General features: G+C 49.2%; 1 protein-coding gene across 1 annotated transcript; it reads right to left on the bottom strand.

Annotated features, from left to right (window-relative positions):
* Window positions 1–422: 422 nt before the first annotated feature.
* Window positions 423–17644, bottom strand: C3H8orf74 (chromosome 3 C8orf74 homolog). Its single transcript, XM_034499220.2, has 4 exons — window positions 17548–17644; window positions 16046–16238; window positions 2912–3327; window positions 423–1093 (listed from the first exon to the last, which is right to left on the bottom strand). The coding sequence occupies exons 1-4, from the start codon at window positions 17593–17595 to the stop codon at window positions 854–856; spliced, it is 897 nt and encodes a 298-aa protein (XP_034355111.1). The 5' UTR covers window positions 17596–17644; the 3' UTR covers window positions 423–853.
* Between the last annotated feature and the right edge of the window lie 1840 nt (window positions 17645–19484).

Below are 19484 nucleotides of genomic sequence, written 5' to 3'. Positions count from 1 at the left end.
ACTTTATAGGTAGACAAAGAAGACCCTGATCTTCTGATCTCCTGCTTGTGCCTCTCAAATGCCAGGATTGCAGGTGTGGACTACCATGCCCAGTTTATACAGCGTTGGGAATCAAACTCAGGGCCTCATGCATGCTAGGCAAGTGTTCTACCAACAGAGTGATAGCTCCCTTGCTGCACGCCATTAACATCCCACCTACAGTGTGGCTGAAACTCTCGTGGGACCTCACTCTTTCTGGGTGATGGAAGGGAGTCCTAGAGAGTTAAGGATTCTGTCATTGCCTTGTAGACTTGGGACCATAAGAACTACTTTGCAGCATCTGCCCTCACCAGCATCTGCCCTCTCCAGCCTGACTTGACCAGTGCTGAGTTGAATGAACCTGGCTGAGCTGGTTGTCTATTCATGCAGTGGGTAACTGAGCCATTGTCTCCTGTCAAACCAAGCTGCAAGCTGTTTGCATGAAGGCTCAGTGTCCCAGGGAAAGAGTCCAGATGGAGCCCTGAGCACTGGCTCCAGGCCCCTTTCTACAGCTCTGTCTCTGGCTGGTTGTGAGCAGGTCCCTGACCTTGCTTGCACTCTCTCCTAGCATCTTCTTTAAGACCTTCAGGACTTGCTGTATATGCAGGGAAGGAGAACCTCAGGGTGTGTTTTGCTAAAGGGACCTCTAAGGTCCCACTGAAAGAAAGGTCTGACCTAGCCAATCAGCTACCCTCTCCAATAACACATTGCTTTCCAAGACAGAGACAGCATGGGAGTCGCTTTGTTCCTTTTAATCACTAGGAGCCTCTGGTCTATATTGAGCATGCTCCATGTTGCTTTTCTCACACGTCCTTGAGTGGTAGTCACCAGCCTCCTACTTCTTAGCTTTGGCTTTCTTTCCTTTATTGGCCTTACTAGCCTTAGGAGAGTCCTCTAAGGCTGCCGGGCCAGCGGTGATACAGGGAAGTGGGGGCGGAGGAGCACTGAGACTGAGTGTTTTCTTCTGCAGCCTCAGGTCCAGGATGTCAAAGGCTGCCTGGATCTCGTACTGTAGAAGCTCCTGCAGGCATGCAATCTGGATGTGGATGGCCTCACTGACCAGACGCTCCAGTGCCTGCAAGATATGCACCAGTGAGCATGCTTGGAAGACAGCCAAGGCCCATGCTCCTCCCACCAGCTGTGGCTCTTCGTGCTGGTGGCCATGTTCTGTGGACATACCTCCTGTCCACCGGCTCTCTCCCTAACTACACTTCATTGCTTCCTACCTCCCCACTGTCAACTTCAGGGTAACAATCTCCTTGTGTGTGTCACTCATTCCTCACATGCTTCTGAAACCATAAGCCAGTGACAACTCATAATCCATGTGGCCATAGGAAGCTCCTCCCACTTCCTGATTGTTCTTGTATCTCACTGTTCTAGTCAGTCCCTTCATTGGAGGGAACAGGCAGAGCTTTAGAGAGTAGACTTACCTTCCAACCAGCCAGCTACAAGAATGTGAGCTCAGGCCCCGTTTACCATTGTAACAGGACACACTGTGACCCCTTTCACATTCCTGACCCTGCAGTGTCCAGGAGATATGCGAAAGGAGAAGTTGTGCATGATACCTGGAGGTGATGAAGGCTATATTTTTGGATATGCTGTTGTCTATAATATATACTTAAAATCTGGTGTACAGTTCATCCCAGAGTAGTCCCTGGATTTTACTTCAATATAAAAACAATGTTCTCCCCCAGCATTAGAAGATTGGACTCCACAAAAAAGTGTACTTGTCCTGTGGTGTTGAATGCCTCCCTTGGGCTTACTGCCAGGGATCCCAAGCTCTGCCAGAGAGCCCTAAGGAAGATCAAAGGGATCTGAAAGGCATGGTGGAGCAGTGGAGGGCGTGTTGGGAGCAGGAGTTGTTATCAGGCAGCCTTCCCCTGGCCTAGCCTACAGACTCTAAGGTATCATAGAACAAGGTCCCTCAAGGACCTGGAGACAGGCTGTTCCTGAGCTTCCTGGATTCCCACTGGATGTCTGTTGTTCAAGGTTGGCCTTGAGGTCCTGATTCCCCTGCCTTCACTTCCTGAGTGCTCCGAGCACAGATGTGCGCCTCCATGCCTGGCTGCCTGCTTTGTATGTCTTCATGTACTTAGATCGCATAGTCTTGTCCTGTCCCCATGTATCAGGAGCCTTGGTCCTGGATGAATGTCATTCAACCTGCTGGGTTATTATTATTTTAGCAATGTCCCATACATAGTTTTGAAGAATACTTAACTTCTTTTGCTGACAAACCAGAGGCCCAAACTAACCAAACAACAAACAACAGAACCTTTCAAAACAAACTTCCAATTACCTCTCCTGCTGTGTCTGTGCATACTCTGTCTCTTTATCTGTCTCTGTGTCATTCTGTCTCTGTTTCCCCTCTTCTCTCCTCTCCTCTCTCTCTCTCTCTCTCTCCTCTCGTCTCTTCTCTTCTCTTCTCTCTCTCTCTCTCTCTCTCTCTCTCTCTCTCTCTCTCTCTCTGCCATTTGCTCGAACACCTTCCCTTCCCTGAGCTGTCTAAATCCTGGGTCTCCATGAAGATGTTTCTGACTACAGACAAAGGGCACTTAGATATCCCTCATCAGCTCAGAGAGCCATGTTACCTTCATGACATACTTAGCGGTATCTGTGACCAGTCAACAACAATGGGAAAAACTCAGAAAAACTCAGCAGGCCTCAACCAAACTATAAACTCTACTCCACCGTAGCTGATGGCATTGGGCAAACGATGTTCTCTGACCCTATTTTGTCACTACCGGGATGCTGTGCAATGATGTGCATGCAAAGTCTGTGGGAAATGCTAGATCCCCATGTGGCCTTCTGTCTTCACTACCAGTGCAGACAGTGAAGAAGGCCTGTGAGTGAGTCTAGCCTGTTGTGTCTCAGAGATCTTGGGGCAGAGCCTCACCTCCCTCCTCAGAGTTGAACGGGGCTGCAGCTGCCCTGGAGCCTCCTCAACCCCAAAGGCCTTCTGCAGCATCTGTGCCTGCTCCATGCGCAGTGTCTCCTTCAGCAGCAGCATATTCTTGCGCTTCTCCACCTCAGCTGTGCTCAGCTCAGCCACCTGCTGCTCATGCCTCCACACATCCCTGTCTGTGCCGTCTGTCAGTGGAAGGGGCTGGGGTGGTGCACACATTTGCACGTGAGCGACACTCAGGTTGACCTCCTGATCCTGGCTCAGGACATACTGGTAGAGTCTATAGTGTCGGATGAAAGTGTTGTGGAAATAGTCACAGAGGGCCAGCAGGTGGGTGACGTTAAACTGCTTCTGATAATCTCGGAGCTTCTTCCCCAGTATTGTCACAGCCTCTGTGATGGAGCAGCCTGTGGGTACGGAGCAATAGAGTACAGAGTGTAAATCGGGCTGTGAACCCAGGTTCAACCTCAGAGCCTACATCCTGACCGCTTCTCCAGCACCACTCACCAGCTCCCAAGGGCTCCGGCTCATTTCCCATTTATTTCTTCTGCAGTAACTTGTGTTTATTGCACCTTCCCTATAGAACTATTTCATCCTTTTGTCTTTTGGCTCCTGCTCTGACTTGCTTCAACTGTGCTTTGCACTGTTTCAAAGTCCAATTCCTCAGGAAGGAGAAGGCAGAGTAACAAGGGGTCTCTGCTGTTTGTGGGGAAGGTGGTGACTGAAGATGTATCCAGGTAATCGTGATAATGGGGACTTGGGGACAGAGCTGGACAAATAGGGTTCACCTCACCCAGAGTCAGCTCTGAGAGCAGCACTAACAGTGAAGCTCCTCAGAGAGGGAACAGTTCTCTCCCATCTCTCCCCATGCCTGAGCCCTCTAGGTGCCTCTGTACAATGGTTGGGAGCAGACCTCCATCCAGGCTGCCAGAACTTGACACAGGAATTGGTTCCTGAAGGATCATGGCAGACTGCTGTGCATGTCTTGGGCAGAGCAAGCGAGATATGGCTTGAGACCACGACCCTCATACAACCAGGAGAGCCAGTTCTCACAGATGCCACAGCTAAACACAGTGAGCTTGGTCATGTGTCTCCTTGCCCTCCTCTGTATGAGGCCAACACAGGGCCACACTTGATTAGAATGCTCTTTACTGGCTGTGGAAATCAAGTGCTGGATGCAGGAGCCTGGCTTTCACGTGAAGTCGAGGTGACTCAGGATATCTCTTCCTTATCTCTTCCCCTCACCCCTTATTCCCTGGCTTTAGAGGAGTCTTCACTCTGCCCTTCCCCATCTCCTATAGATGGGTGACTTAGCTATGCCCATAAGGTGGTGTTGAAAGTTCGCCATCTTAGTTCTCCACCTACTCTGGGCTCCTGGAAAGGCTGTGTTACTCTGTGTGGGAATACTGACCGTTATCTCATCACGCTGAGGACCTGAGAGGTGGTGGTGTTGCCTTGAGAACAGCAGGTAGGCAGGGACTTGCTTTGCTGAGAGCCTCCTTAGGGGGTCTGTGGAGATTACCCGGTGTGTTTTTACATCTATGTGGCTGTAAAAACCCAACAGATTCAACTTAAGGGACGAAGGGCTTCTTGTATTTTGGCTCATTTTTGGAGGTATTTCAGTCTGTCACAGTGGGGAAGTCAGGGCATTTAAGCTCTGTGACAGTGTATGTGTGAAGTGGAGGTTAGTTAAGTGAGAGTGGACCAGAAAGCACACGGAGCACAGTGCTGGGACAGGCATTAGATATCACCTTCACAGGTTCATGCTCAGTACTTCAGCCATTTAGACCCATCTCCTAGAGTCCTCGTGACTCACTGGGAAGTGAACATTCCAAATACAACTCTTCGGAGGATGTTTCAGATTTAGACTGTTAACATTCAGGCTCCACAGGTGAGTGGGGAAGAGAAGTGGCTACAGGCTGGAGCCTGGCATAGGCAAACCTCTTCATTCAGAGCAGAGCAGGCTCAATGTTAAGGTCTGTGCTTCTGTCTCAGGGGAAGGCCCTGGTTTGGAGGTGGAAGACACTCACTCTGACCCTTCCTAGCTGGGGCACTGGTACCTTTCACTTGAATGTAAAGTTGTGGATTGTATATATTTACTTCAAAGGTTTGTTGGAGTTTCCTGTGAACTGACATACATTTTCCTCTCCTAGAGCTATAGGGCAGAGAGCCACAGATGCTACAGGGGTAGAGAAGCTAGCTATGCTAGTCATTTGAGAAGACTGTCTCCATCTTCCCTCCTCCTCTGGCTCCTTCTTCCCTCTTCTTTCATCGCTTCTGATATCCTTCCTTTCTCTCCCAGCCCCCCACCTCCTGCTCTCTCCCCTGTTTTCCTCCTTTCCTGTCTTTCCCCTTCCTGTCTTCAGCTTCCTTCCGAGCTCCCTCTACCATTATGCCACGGTCAGTCTGTCAACTGTTCCCAAGTCTATAAACAGCCACTGCCTGTCCCATAAGGAAGTACTGTGCTGGGTGCTGGCATTGCTGTGATGAAAAGTCATAGCTCTACCCATGAAGAGTGGGAGGTAGAGGCCATAGCTATTGTGTCCAACAAGGAAAGGATTGGGCCAGAGCAGCACTCAGATGGCTGCAATGAGACTGAGATGAGAAGAAGGGGTTGGTCAGAGGCTTTGCTCTGGCTAAAAGAGGCAGAGCTAGGGAAGGAGGTCAGTCCAGTGTGGAGAGAAAGAGCTGAGCAAACAACAGCATGACTCAGGTTGGGGGCAAGATGGGCCCAGAACAGTAGAGTCAGATAGACCACAGCAAGTGTTGGTGGCAAAGTAGGTAGCTAGGGACCCGTGGGTCATGCTCAATAGCTATGGCTTAGATTTCAGGAGTAGACACTTGGGGTCATCTGAGCAGCAGGTTGGAGGTGAGCAGAGATGAGTTCTTAGAGGTGGGAGTGGAACATCTGTGAGCAGGCAGCAGGCCATGATGGAGAGAGGAACTGAAGCATATGGTTTGGCTTGGAGCAGGCACAGGTCTGGTTCACCAACCAGAGGCTCTTGGCAGCTGCCACCTGGGGGAACAGTGACTGCACCAATGCCTACCCTACTCTTGTCAGGGCTGGGTATCTGAGTATAGAAGATTCCTCTACTGCAAAGACAGCCAATGGACAACAGCATTCCCTGGGTACACAGTGAGGAGAGCGCCTGTGCTCTGAGGAGTAGCTGGCCCCTTCCTGGGTACTGGTCTGGCTCCAGAATCTGGCCCAGCTCCCTCTTGCTGTGCTTTCTTTTGCTGCCACTTGCCCAAGCAACTCTGATATGTCTGTCACCTGCGTCCACTGCATTTATTGTGGTTGTAACCTAATCCCTGACAGAGGCAACTGGAAGGTTTATTTGGGCTCACAGTTTTAATCCCTCATAGTAGGGAAAGCAAGGTGAAATGGGACAGTCAGTGGTGTGGGAGTATATAGCAGAGGCTATCTCATTTGGTGGTGCTCAGGAAGTGAGATGAGAATGGAACTAGAGGCAGGCGTCCCCTTCAAAGGCCCTCTCCTAGTGACTACGTCTACCCAATCTACTCCTCCTAAAGGCCCCCAGCCTCCAAAAAAGGGCCAGAGCTGGGGACTGAGTACTCAAAACATAAGCCTGTGGAAGATATTTCATATTCAAACCCTAACATCATCCAAATTCCCTGGCCTCTCCCCATCTTGCTATTCTCTTGTGTTCGTCTGACACATACATTTTTCTTTTCTTTCCTTCTTTTTAAACAGTCTTATACACTGGGCTACATAAAGCTATTTTTATGCAAGTGTGTAATGCACTTTGAATATCTCCTACCCTGTTACCTTTCCCCTTTCCACCCCTCCCTCTTCATCAGTCCTCATGGTTTTCCCTAGTCAGTATTGCTTTCGATTTAGTGCCGTCCATGCATAGATGACCTTGACTCCGTAACAAATACGTGGACAGTGAAGCAGGAAAGACAAAGGACCCAGGTAGAAACCCATGCAGCTGGGGCAAGAGAGTCTAAAAGAATACACCAGAGAACAGACTGCTTCTTCAGCAAACAGTGCTAACAAATCTAGATACCCACATGCAGGATGAAACTAGATTCATATCACTTGCATATTAGTTTATTAAAACTCCATATGAGTCAAGGGGACACACCTTCAATGGAACAAAAAAAAAAAAATCTGAGCTTTAACTATGTTCTGAAGCTCAGCTCTGCCAACAGCCCTGATCCTTAGCACTGATTTCCCCCCCCCCCCCGGGTTTCTTGAGCATCACGGACATCCTGGTTAGTGGAAAAGAAGGACTAGGCCCAGTGGGAGCCCCTGACTACGCCTCTCAGCTCTGCACAGTAGAATTCCTGGAACCCTTCTAGAATGCAGATAGTTCCCTACAAACACAGTCCTGTCTCATCCGTGTCAGAAGGTGAGGACTGGTTCCCAGGGCAGGGCTGCTTTTAGAATTTCTTCTTTGCATCTGGGATCAAAGCCAGATCATCTCAGTGTCTGGATAAAAGGTGACCAACAAGAACACAGAGCCTCTCCTCTCTGTGATCACTTCCAGGTCATTACCCTCTTGGTGCTGGGGCCTTTCCTACATGGGTGTGAGTCTGGGGCTGCTCAGGTTTGTAGGCATATATATTGACAGATTCATCTCTTCTTTTGGAGGGGGTGGTAGTGGTTGAAAAATGACATGAAATGGGAAGCCTTGGATTCGTTTGAGGACACAAGCGTGATGCAAATTGTCAAGAGCCAAGGATGTAAGCATAAATACCTGCGATGTACTCGAGGCCCAGGATGAGAAAGGCAAGGAGTCCAGAAGGGGGTGGACAGAGGATGTGAGTGCTGAAGAACAGGAGGGGGCTGGGGTTCCTCAAGCTGAAGGAACCCATAGGATCCTTAAGTTCCTGCCAGTTAAGTGCTACAGTGCAGCCCCAGAGCCCTGGGGGTAGTGAAGCAAGAAGAGATTGAGTGGGCTTCAGACTGAGAGTAACAGCCAAGCAGTGGGACCACCCCACAAGTGATCCCAGGCGAGTGAGTGCCAAGACGTCAATAAAGCTGGCCTGCAGGCCTGGGGGAAGCACTGCATGTGAACCTTCATGAGGTGAGCCTTCAGAACTTCTTGAGGATCCTCACGAGGAACTTGCCAGAAGGTACTCTGTTCTGAAACCTGGCCTGGCCCAGCAGTGCACAGCATGGGGGCTCTGCCGCTCTATGTGGGTGGCCATGTCTACTGCTTTCCCCAAGGCCATCCTGTCCTCTGCAGCCCCAGCAGCCACACACAGAATTCAGACTTGCATCATGACATCTATTAGGCCCAGACATGTCTGAATCTTCTCAAGATTGCCATGCAGTTTTCTTGAAAGGTAAAGAAACACTAGTGTAACCTTTGCCTGGGTCAATGGGAAGAATCCCTGGTTGACTCTGAACTCTACCAGAGACACCGTCTGGGCTCAGTAGACCTTGTCCCTCACTGTTGTAAGGTGCACAGCCGGCTCCATGTGTCCCAGTGACTCAGCATGGAGGGATTAAGTTGCAGAAGTCTCTGGTAGAGGCAGGCAGAGCTGGGCCTGCACACTGCTCTTCAATAACAGGGAGTGGCCTTCATTTGCATTGGCCACTGGGAACTTCCTGAAGTCTGTCCCCAAACCCCTGGAGGCCCACACCTGTGAGGAGGAGCAGAGTGGAGGAGGAGAGGAATGATGGGAGAAGGGTGTGGGGGAGGATCTGCCGATAGCAACACAAGACGCTTGCTCCAGCATTGAGCATAAAGGACCTGGAAGGGGAGCACTGATGTTTCCATAGCAGCACAGGAGAGGAGCCTGGCCTGAGGGTGGGGAGGACATAGGACTGGTGAAGAGGGGCTGATCTTTCTGGATGGGTACCGGATGACTTAGGTGTCTCGACAAGATAGTCTGGTTGCCTTGTTTTGGATCCAAGACAAAAGAGTCAAGCCAGGACACAACCTGACAACTTGACTTTCCCAGTACCTGAGCAGCAGAGGCTGGCCTGAGAAAAGGAAGGCAGAGGGAAGCTTAGGCCTGTCACCTCTATCCAGCTCCATTCTGTGCTCTGCAGCATCCAGAAACCCATGCAGTGACCTCCAAGGCAGTATTATCCTCAGGGTTGGAGTATCGCACCACATCTACCTGTGTCACTTGGATCCCCAAGTCCCTCTCAGCTCAGGGAGGCTCACATTGCACATTGACCCATGGGGTACATTGAGGCTCAGAAAGAGGCTGAGAGATTCACTCAAGGACACACAGCTGAGGATTGGCAGTCAGAATTCAACCCAAGCCACTTGTCTCTAAGTGGCTTCAAGCTCTCTTTGTAAAGGTGGATGCAGGAAAGAAGGTTGTTCTGTAATAGCTACTACCTCAAAGATGCATGGTCTGAGCCAAAGTCCTGGAAAATAAACTGATCCAAGGAAACTGCAGTTTCAGTATGCAGTGAGCTCAGTCTAGTCATCCAAAAGGTGGAACAAACGCAATGGTTTTCAAATCTCCTTGGAGTAGATCATCTCTCTGGACTAAAAGATCTTGTTCTATAGATGGGTAAACTGAGGTCCAGAAAAAGGATGGGACCCTTCCCAGACCAGGGATTAGGGCCCAGCTTCGGAGTCTGTTTCAATTCCTAACTTGGGCAAGGGACACGTTTCTTCTACTTCTTGCCCTGAACCCTGGGGCTTCTTGTGGTTAGAAATGTCTCTGAACATAGCTGGCCACAATCCCCAAGGAGAAGGGATAGGCCAGGGCAGGAGACACCATTCTGCTGTTGTCCTGGGAGTGTGCTTTCTGTCCGCTCTGCTAACCAATGGCCGAGGACATATGACATTTTTAGATGGCACCTGTGAAATTTCTCTACCTTTGCCTGGCCCCATTTTCGTATCACCTGTCTATCTCTAGGTCTCTCAGATGCTGGCTCCCTTCTCTTTGGGGCAAGTAAGCCCCTGAGGAGTGCTCCTCCCTCCCGGCAGAGGTCAATGGTACTGCAGGGACAGGAGCGTAGGTAGTTTGGTTCTAAAACCCCTGAGGGAAGACCTTCCGGATCCTTCTCAGGCCGCCAGGCTGAATTTCCCCTCTGCCCTGGTCTTCAGATTGAGGACCAACAGCCTCTCTCTCATCTCCACCCCCTGTGGTTAACAGTCATTGTGACTCCCCAACACTGAGCTCAGGATGACTTTGACACTGGGAGCTGAGCTTAGAGTCTGGCTCCTCCACAGAGCAGCTCAGTGAGCCCATGGAGAGCCCAGGCTGAGGAATCACAACGATGCAGCTCACACCTGGTCGCAGCGTGTCCTCACTTGCACAGGTGATTCTCTGTTAGAAATCAGTGCTTTTATCTGGAAAATGGAGCCAATAAAAATCTTGCCTTGTCAGGTCCAAAGAGAGTGACTGTCACGGGCTTCCCATAGTGATGAATAATGTGCTCATGTGTGTTCATCCTCTTCTTCCTCCCGAGGCCTCTATCAGTACCTCCCTGGGGGATAATCTTGAATGTGTGTCTCTAGAGGTGTGATATCAGGTTAGGCCCTGAGTCCTGGATACAGAGTGACCTTCATCCGGTGCCTCAGTGGGAGATGGGACATGGGTGCCAGACAGATGACTCTAAAGTGTGCTGTTGGATGGCTTGGGAATAGACCAGGTGACCTCCTGGATCCCTTTCTACTCTAAGAAGCCGTGGGGATTTCCATGGAGCTGACAGTACCCTGAGCCATCATGGGCTGTGATGGGTGCTGGGAGCCATGCTCTGCAGTGTGCCACAGCTTAGGAAGGGAGCCCCAACTCTGCAGTCTAACCATCTTAACTGTCACCCCTGTCTGAGATGAAAACAAGCAAATCCTCCTCTTGTGTCAAGAACCCAGCCTGCCAAGCAGCTACTTTATACACCAGCTCTTCCCTGGATGCTGGGCCTTCTGCTGACTGAGGAAGGACAGGGATAAGACAGAGGATCACAGTCAACAGCTAGAGGACTGGCCGGCAGGAAACCTGCACATCTATCTGTAGGTGACATGCATAGTTTGCAAACACAGCTTGCTCTTTCAGTTTGGCCCGAGACCATGGACCCCACTGAACCACTCCTGGTATCTGCTGGTGGCTGGTATCAGTCCCCAGGCTCATACAGGTGACCCAGTTAGGGGCACACCCCCAGGCATCTTACCTGGCCCTTATGCCAGCTTCCTATCCTACTAGAGGAAGGGGTCTCTCTCAGGCTACCTGTCTACCTCTCAGGCCTGCAATACACCCTACGTGTTCAAGGTCCTTGACCCAAATGCACAGTCAAAAGATAGGGTGTGGATTCTGAGTCAGACACAGACCTAGATTCAAATCTTGAACCCATTTACCTCAGGTGCATTCTTAAGAAAGTTAATTCATCTCTCTGGGTCTTATCATCTCACCTTTAAAACACTGCTTTCCCTACCAGACTGTAGGGAAGAAGGTTGACACCAAAAGGAACGCTAGACTTTTCCTAGCTACCCTTGGCAGGACAGATAGTCTGGCCAGGGAAGAAGAATGTCTTTGCAGCAATCCTGCCGGCATAGTTAGCAGTGACCCCACTTTGCACAGTGGTTGAGTATCTTACTCTCCCCCACCCTGAACTGTTCTTTTCTTTTAATATGGACTCTTGTGGTAGAGTCAAGATGGCTTCTACCTCAAAACCTCCTGTCTTAACCTGCCAAGTTCTGGGATTGATAGAAATACATCATAATATAGACATGTATCACCTCACCTGGCTTCCTTCTTCAAATATATATTGGACACCTAACTTCCACCCTAAAGAGCTTGAACTGTTTTGTTTTATGAGATAAAGCTTTTTAAAGTAGTTGGGGTTAAACGATGTCATGTAGTCTGAACGAGGCCTTATATGAGAAGGAGTGGACAGAAGGGGACCATGGGAGGTGATGACAGCTAGAGGCCAGTGAGAATAGTCTTAGGAAGAGGACTACCAATACCTCCTCTTAGTCTTGCAGCCTCCAGAACAGTAGGGAATCAGATGTGTGTTGCTGACTCTCACAGTCTATGACCATTTCAAGGGTGGCCTGAGGTATCCTATTCACCCAAGGAAATGTCTGGAGTAAGAGTTGCCAGTTTGTCCCAAGAAACATTTCACATCTCCAACAAAGGATTCAGTGGAAACCTTGACAAAGAAACTCTGTCTAATGTCTCCATCCTGGCCTGGTCTGAGGCCCCTGCTCAATCTGTCCCAGGCAGCAGGAAATGACATCTGTTCTCTGCTTTGCTGGCCTGGGGTGCTGCAGGTGAGGGTACAGAGCTCGTGCATGCCTATGAGTAGCCAGGGTAGAAAAGCCATGTTGGGTTGCCTGATGAGTCATCACTTACTCCAGGTCTGGGTTGCTGGGGACAGGCAGGTGGCTGCCTTCCCATCCTCTGGTGGCCTGGTGACATTTCCTGGAGAATCAGGAGTGGCATGGGTGGAACTAGAGATGCCAGGACCATGATACACACTCCACTCTGCCTCTATCAACCGGTTCTCTAGTCTGCCTCCTCCCTCCTAGCCCCAGGATTTTATGGCCAGGCAAGAGGACAGGGGTGTCTTCCTACCTCATGTGTCCATATTGTCATGGTTACAAAATATGGAAGAGGTAATTGCCGGGGAAGAGTTCTCCAGGCAAGCAGAGGGCAGGGGCTGCAGAGTGAAACAGAGGTGGTCCAGGCTACCCTGGATCACTTCATCTCTCCTTCTTGCCCATGGCTTCCTGAGCAGCCCCATATCTGTAGCTCCCTTTTCTTCTGAGCCTCCTATGTCCATTCCAGCCATTCTCCCACCACCAGGATGTGCCCGACTGAAAGAACTCTGCTGCTTGACCCCCATGGTTGATGATCTCACCCTAGATCCAGAAGGCAGCTGGATGTGAGTCGTCTGGCCTTCCCAGAGGCTGACCCAAGACGATGCCAAGTACAGACCTCTTTCTTCTGGCCTGGAATTGAGGCCAGAAGATCCTGAGAGCCCTTTGCCAGGATGGAATCAGCTTATGCTTTTGAATAAAGGGCCGCCCTTTCCCTCCCAGTGCTGGGCTCGATTGGGCAAGGAGATAAGCTGAGTTGGCAGTCATCCTGGCAGGGCTCTGAATCACTGTTGTGCAAACACAGCCCCTCCTTAAACGCTGCCTGCCAATGCCCTCATCTGTCGTGCAACCATCCTTAGCCTAGGCTACCCACAACAAAGCACCCAGGGAAGCCACCTGCCAAGAAGAGCGGTAGCTAGTGTGGATGTCAGCCGGAACAGAAACTCTGATGGTGCCGGCCTATGGCCCCCACTGCCTGCATCCTATGCCAACACCTGTCATAGATGTGATGTATCTAGGAGGGGCTGGGACGGGATGCAGGATAGAGACTCGGGTGCCCTCATCAGGACAGTGCACACTTTCCTCATGCAGGTAGGTGGTGGTGCTTGTGTGCATGTTTGCCAGGGTAGGTCATGGCCCATGGCAGCTGGATTAGCAGGCACTTGGAGATTTCCTGTGTTTCCTTTGTGCTGACCCATAACCTGAACCCATCTGCAGATGAAGGGAAGATAAGCAATGCCTTGTCTGGCTCCTTATCCCGAACCATTAGCTTTTCACTTAGTCCAGTGCACTTGACAGAACATCCAGCAGAGTGACTAGCCAGGGGTGTGCAAAGACAAAGGTGGAGTTAAACACACCCTCTGTCTGCGTTGGTGTTTTTTCTGCTGGTGAGACCTCAGGAGCTCCTAATAAATGAAGGCCAGGTTCGCTTGAAGAAGCCAGCATAATAACTGACTGCTTCAAAAACAATTATGTGAGATAGGAAAAAAAAAAAAAAGAGACATTCATGCAAGGGTACTACTGCTGTCTGATTACAGGTTCTATCTGACCCAAGCTTGTGGGTGGGTAGGATAGATTTTCATGCCCAGGAAACAATACCAGACCATGATGCTGGAGGGGGGATAATAGGACAGGCCATGTTTGTCTGGCTTATCTCAAACCATAGAAAAAGTTTAAAAGGCTAGCATCTGTAGAGAAAAAAAGCAGCTACTCACTTCAAAGTGTGGTCAGTGACTGTCCAAGTCAGCCAGCTTCAAGACTATATATATATAATATAATATAATATAATATATATATATATTATAGCAAACGCTGTTTCTGGCTTGCATTTTTCCCTGTTGTCTCTTTAAGCTTTCTCCCATTACTTTAAGTTGTTGATGTTGTGTTTTTCTGTTATTCATGATGCTGTCTAGCTCAGCTTTGCTTTATTTCCAATAAGGGGTGAGTGGCATAGAGACTTCTGATCAGCTTCCTGTGTTTCACGGATTTGACCCCTGGAATGTGATTGTCACAAGAGACACAGTGCACGGTGTGGAAACGCAGTCACCTCCTTACTACACAGAGAGATGTCTATTGCAATCTGCATGTGTGAAAGAGAAAGTATCTCAGGATTTCAGATCTTTTAAGAGCCAAGTGGACAGTGGTGAGCTGGTGTGTGTGTGTGTGTGTGTGTGTGTGTGTGTGTGTACATGCATGTTTGGAGGCCAGAGATCAATGCTGGATGTCTTTCTTAGTTGTTTATTTATTTATTTATTTCTTGAGACAAGGTCTCTCATTGAACTGGATCTTACCATTTTGCTAGCAAGACCCTGGGATCTACCTGACTCATAACCTCCACCCCCACCTCAACCCCCATTCTGGGGTTGTAGATGGACACCACCCAAGCCCTGCCTTTATGTAGTTACTGAGGACCCCAGCTCAGGTCTTCACACTGGGGCAGCAATCTAACAATTGAACCGGTTCCCCAACCCAACTTTTAAGCATTTCTATTTTTTGCAGTTTCACCATTTGGGATCACAACCCAACAGTGAACCAGAGGGAGAGAAAAGGGAGACCAAGATCAGGACTAGTGTTGGGTAGAGTTGAGGTGAAACAGGTCTTTATCACTCCAGCAGATGGGTGGAGGCAGAAGTCAGCGAATCATATAGAATCATACAGAAGACCCAGAGTTCTGAATGGGTGGCTGGCCCAGGAACGGGTGAGGTTGTCCTGGTGAACAGCCCCCAGCAGTGGGGGTGATGGTAACACTTGACTTCCATGCTTGTGAGAGTCTTCTGGCTTACAGGCAAGCTGTAAGCATGGCTTCTGGAATGCTTTCCAATTGTGACCCTTTTGTACCCTCACCAAATTTATCTCAAGAATGAGTCTCTACTTGTAGCCCTGGCTGGTCTGGGACTCACTATGTACACTGTAGACCATGTGCTCACAGAGACCCCATCTATCTCTGCCTCCCAAGTGCTGAGATTAAGGTGCTTGCTAACATTCCCAGCTTCATGCTCTCCAAACTTAACACAACTCCCAGCTATGTAGCTAAAGAAAATAGGTATGCAAAACAACCATTTGTCCATTATGAGTATTATATTCTAGACATTTTTTCAGTAGATATAATTTTACAGTTGATTAGATATTATATTGAATTTGCATACTGATGAGATGATCTACTTGCTTATTTGAATATAAAAAATAAATTTTGGATGAATATTTGATACTGTGGAATATAGAATATTTTCAACACTTTTCAGATTCAATTAATATTTTGATTTTTACAGTGCTTCAAATACTTGCTTCAAATAAATACATAATCCAAAATGACAGAAGTGTATCCAGGGCCCTTTCAGAAATTGGTAGAAAATTTGCCTTAATCTCAAGCCAAAATCATTAAATGATATTCTAATGTAATTTAAGTCAGCAACTCAAATAGCGATTTCAAAAACCAAACCTTCTAATAGAATACAATCCAAAGATGCCCTGGTGTGACGCTTGCTGAGGAATAACAGTGGGAAATATACTCTGATTTTAGTAATTAAGCCATTGTATTTCCTTAATAGTCCTGCAGTGACCAGTTCACTCCTGAAGGGACACCCTCTGGAGGAGAACAGCCATTGTGGGGACAACCTGCTGTCCCAGGACACAAGGGAGAAGTTCATGAAAGGCTCCATGGATGGGGCCAATGCACTTGGTTTATATAAGCAAACAAAAGCTAATGCCCTGAGCATCTGGGGACAGTGTGGGGTTGCTATAAGACGTGCAGCTGTGGAGTCCAGGGATGGGGAGCAGAGCCCAGGGCTGTGCTGTTTCTGAACACAGCACCTCTGAAGAGGTCTCTGGCTACTGAGAGCTCGCATGTCCCCTCAGTGACACTATTTACCTTTGGTTTCCTTGAGCAGCTCTTCTGTGAACTTGACCACCTGGACGACCTCGACCCATGGGAAGCCTTTGCCCACAGCAAAGATGACACTGTCATAGAGGGTGTCCAGCAGTATGCTCCGGCGGGCATCCCTCAGTTCATCAAACTCCTCCCAGTTCAGGAGCCTCCGCAGGTGCTGTCGCCCCTGGGGTTTCTGCAGAGTGAAGGAGACAATGTCATTACTGGACATGACACTGATACGGGGTCACACATACATCTTGAGAATAACCAGGCATGTGGGGACACCAAGGAAGAATCTGGCTTTGGTTTCTAGACAGCTGTGCCTCCCCTTTTCTGGGGACTTGTTCTTTTGGGTGTGCTCCCATGTGTGTTGGTACACATGTGTGGGTGTGCTACCTCCTGGCGGAGTGTGAGGGAAGCCTCAGGTGTCAGTCATCACTCATAGTCTACTTTGGGTTTGGGATGGGTCTGTCACTAGCATGGAACTTGCCATGCTCTCTGCCTCTTACCTCCCTAGCTTTGGGATTATAAAGCTTCGGCACCACCCATGGGTGCCGATGAAATACACTCTGGGGATCAGACTAAGTCAGGTCCTTGTGCGTGTGTGGCAAGCACCTGACTGATTTAGCTCTCTCCCCAACACTGTTTATTCTTTTTACTAGCATTCCTTTCTTTGAGAATTCTAATGCTTGCCAGTGCACCCCTAGGTTTGTGCACCTCTACCAAGCCTCAGGTTTTGAATTATGGTCCCCTCTTCTGTTCCCTAAAACGTGTTAATTTCTCTCTGAGACTACTTTCAACTGGCCAGCATGATGCATTCATGCCAGAGTGTAAATGACTGATGAAGAAGAGGTTTTTAATAAGGTGATATTTAACTTGATGGAAGCTCAGGCACTCTTGTGGGCTGAGAGAAGACTGATAGGTTCAACTTTCCCCTCACTGTTCTGTAGGCTTTCTAGAAGGGTTCCATAGGAGAAGCAGGAGCCAATTCAATGATAAGAAGTGGAGAGCTGTAGAGACCTGCCATATGCAGGAGTCCTGCTCCCCAGGGTAAGGAGGTTCTAAGTGGAGGAACCAAGGAGAGCAATGGCAGGCCCCATGACAGTGAACCTAGAGCCCTGTCCTTGGCCCCCAGCAGTTTCTGTTTACCACATTCCTCTGAGCCATGCAGCCCCTCCCTGAAGCTCCCATCACCAAGAGTCCTTTTGCTCCTCCTCACAGATCCAGAGGGCTGCTGGGGTCCAAGGCAGCAGATGGCAGGCAGTCTCCTCCTCCCTCCCCTATCCCAGGTGGGCTGGTCCACAGCCTAGATTTTTCTGTGGGTCCAAAACAACCTATGACTCTGGAATTCTAGCCTCAAGCATTCATTGTGCCCTCAGAGGTGATTGCTGGGATGCTAGAGGTGCCACTCAAAGAGATGGCATCCATGAGCCTCACTGGCACACCTCCCCCTCCCCACCATATCCACTGGGGCAAAGGTCTCTAAGAACTCAGATCTTCACCTGAAACTGGAAGACTTCCTTCACTCCCTGGGGTGTTAGGAGTGCCATGGCCCTGACTCCTCCCAGTTGCTAGGAGACCTCACTGGGACTTACTGGATTCCCGGAACCCTGGCAAAGAAGGCTGGCTTTGTTATGTCATGGGGTCCCTGGGCTCCTAGTTCCTTTTATCCTGGTCCTTCGGAAGTCCCTTGCTATAGTTCATGCTTATGCATCTGTTCAGGGAGGGCCCCTTCCCCCTTATTGTCAGTCTCAGCTGCCAACCTGCTCATGTGCATGAATGTGCATGTACACACACACACACACACACACACACACACACACACACACTCCTTCATTCTATACATCCTAATAATTGCAGCCTCTGCCTTCCTGTCCTTCTACAGGTCAGACTTGATCTCCATACCGACCTTCACATACCTCATCCCTTCAGGATCTAACCAAACCTGCCCCCACCCCCACCCAATGGCTTCCATAATTCTGTGCTTTCAATATCTTGACTTTGCTTTGAGGACTCAGAAAGCAGTTAGGCAAGAGTGCCCCAGTTGCTGTGCCCAAGCACTATATGCTAGAAGTGAGGAGTCAGGCTTTCTCCGGACCTCCCCTGTCCTGGTAGCACCTGGGAACCTAAGGAACAGCTATGGCTCTTCCCTCTCTCATTGCCCATGTCCAGAGCTCAAGTAGAAGGGCCTGGAAACACTGCCTGGGGATGATGTTCTCTCATGTGCTGGTTGGTTCTCTGTCAACTTGACACAAGCTAAGGGTCACCTGGGACCCTTAACTGAGAAAATGTTTCCATCAGATTGGCCAATAAGCAAGTCTGTGGGGGCATTTTCTTGATCAATGGTTAACGTGGGAGGCACTAGCCCACTATAGGTGGTGCCATTCAAATGGTTCTGGAATGTATAAGAAAAGGAAAGCTGAGAAAGTCGTAAGAAGCTGGGCAGTGAGCACGATTTCTCCATTGTCTCTGATTTAGTTCCTGCCTCCAGGTTCCTGCTTTGACTTTCTGCCTTGGCTTTTCTCAGTGATGGACTGTGACCTATAAGCCAAATAAACCTGTTTTTCCCCAAGTTGGTTTGTCAGTGTTTTATCACAGCAATAGAAAGCTCACTAAGATACTTGGTGGTGGAGAGTGGGGAAAGGGATCGTCATTTTCCCACTGCCTCTAAAATGCATCCTGACCCTTTTCCCTGATGACTCCCAGCCAAGGGAATTTAACAATGGCCATGTTCTACATCTTGCTGTGCTGGGGGCTGAGTTTCTCACTGGCTATCTCTAAACTTTTATGTTGACCATGCCCCTGAGATCCCACACAAATATAATGCATGCTATCAATTATGTAGATTTGGCTGGGCCACGGTATGTAAGCATTTAATCAAATTCCAAGCAAGGTGCTGCCAAGTGGCACTTAGTAGGTCTTTGACATCTGCTGCCAGCTCACTGTGAACAGGGGAAGGCCAAAAAAAAAAGGGTTTTAGGAACAAGATACAAAGCCAGAGCATACTCTTGGCCTTTTCTTTCATCCCTCTTCCTAATCTGAACACAGATACATGGTGGGGCTTCAGCCAGGCTATAGATGATTGGAACTGGGCTGGCTTAGTAGGAGAGGCTTGCAAAAACCATTTCCCCCTTCCTTTGTTGTCTTCCCATCAGGAGTCATGCTGTGAGTACAAGACTGAGAATCCACCGACCATGGGTTCCCTAAGGACATCAAGGCCATTGCATTTTCACAGGCTGCCTAACAAGACTGTCCTAGATGAGAGACAAGGAGGGAATACCTCACATGTCTGGCTTCAGGTGTTGGTGTTTGGGTTTAGAGTTTCCAGCAACTCCAGTCAACCCTCAGTGCTGCAGGCTTGCCTTTCTGAGGCTCCAGTTGGGTCAAAAGAGGTCATCTGGAGGTGGGCCAAACCAAGAGGAGGGGCTCTTGTTCACAG

This window comes from Arvicanthis niloticus, chromosome 3 (genome assembly GCF_011762505.2).
Source record: "Arvicanthis niloticus isolate mArvNil1 chromosome 3, mArvNil1.pat.X, whole genome shotgun sequence".
NCBI lineage: Eukaryota > Metazoa > Chordata > Mammalia > Rodentia > Muridae > Arvicanthis > Arvicanthis niloticus.
Note: the sequence above shows the minus strand (reverse complement) of the source record. Positions and strands in the feature narration are given on the sequence as shown.

Coding starts and splice junctions, on each gene's coding strand:
- C3H8orf74 (XM_034499220.2), bottom strand. CDS start 17,595: ATGGCACTCCTAACACCCCAGGGAGTGAAGGAAGTCTTCCAGTTTCAG. Junction 16,239..17,547: donor AGGAAGTCTTCCAGTTTCAG/GTGAAGATCTGA, acceptor TTCACTCTGCAG/AAACCCCAGGGGCGACAGCA. Junction 3,328..16,045: donor GCTGCTCAAGGAAACCAAAG/GTAAATAGTGTC, acceptor CCGTACCCACAG/GCTGCTCCATCACAGAGGCT.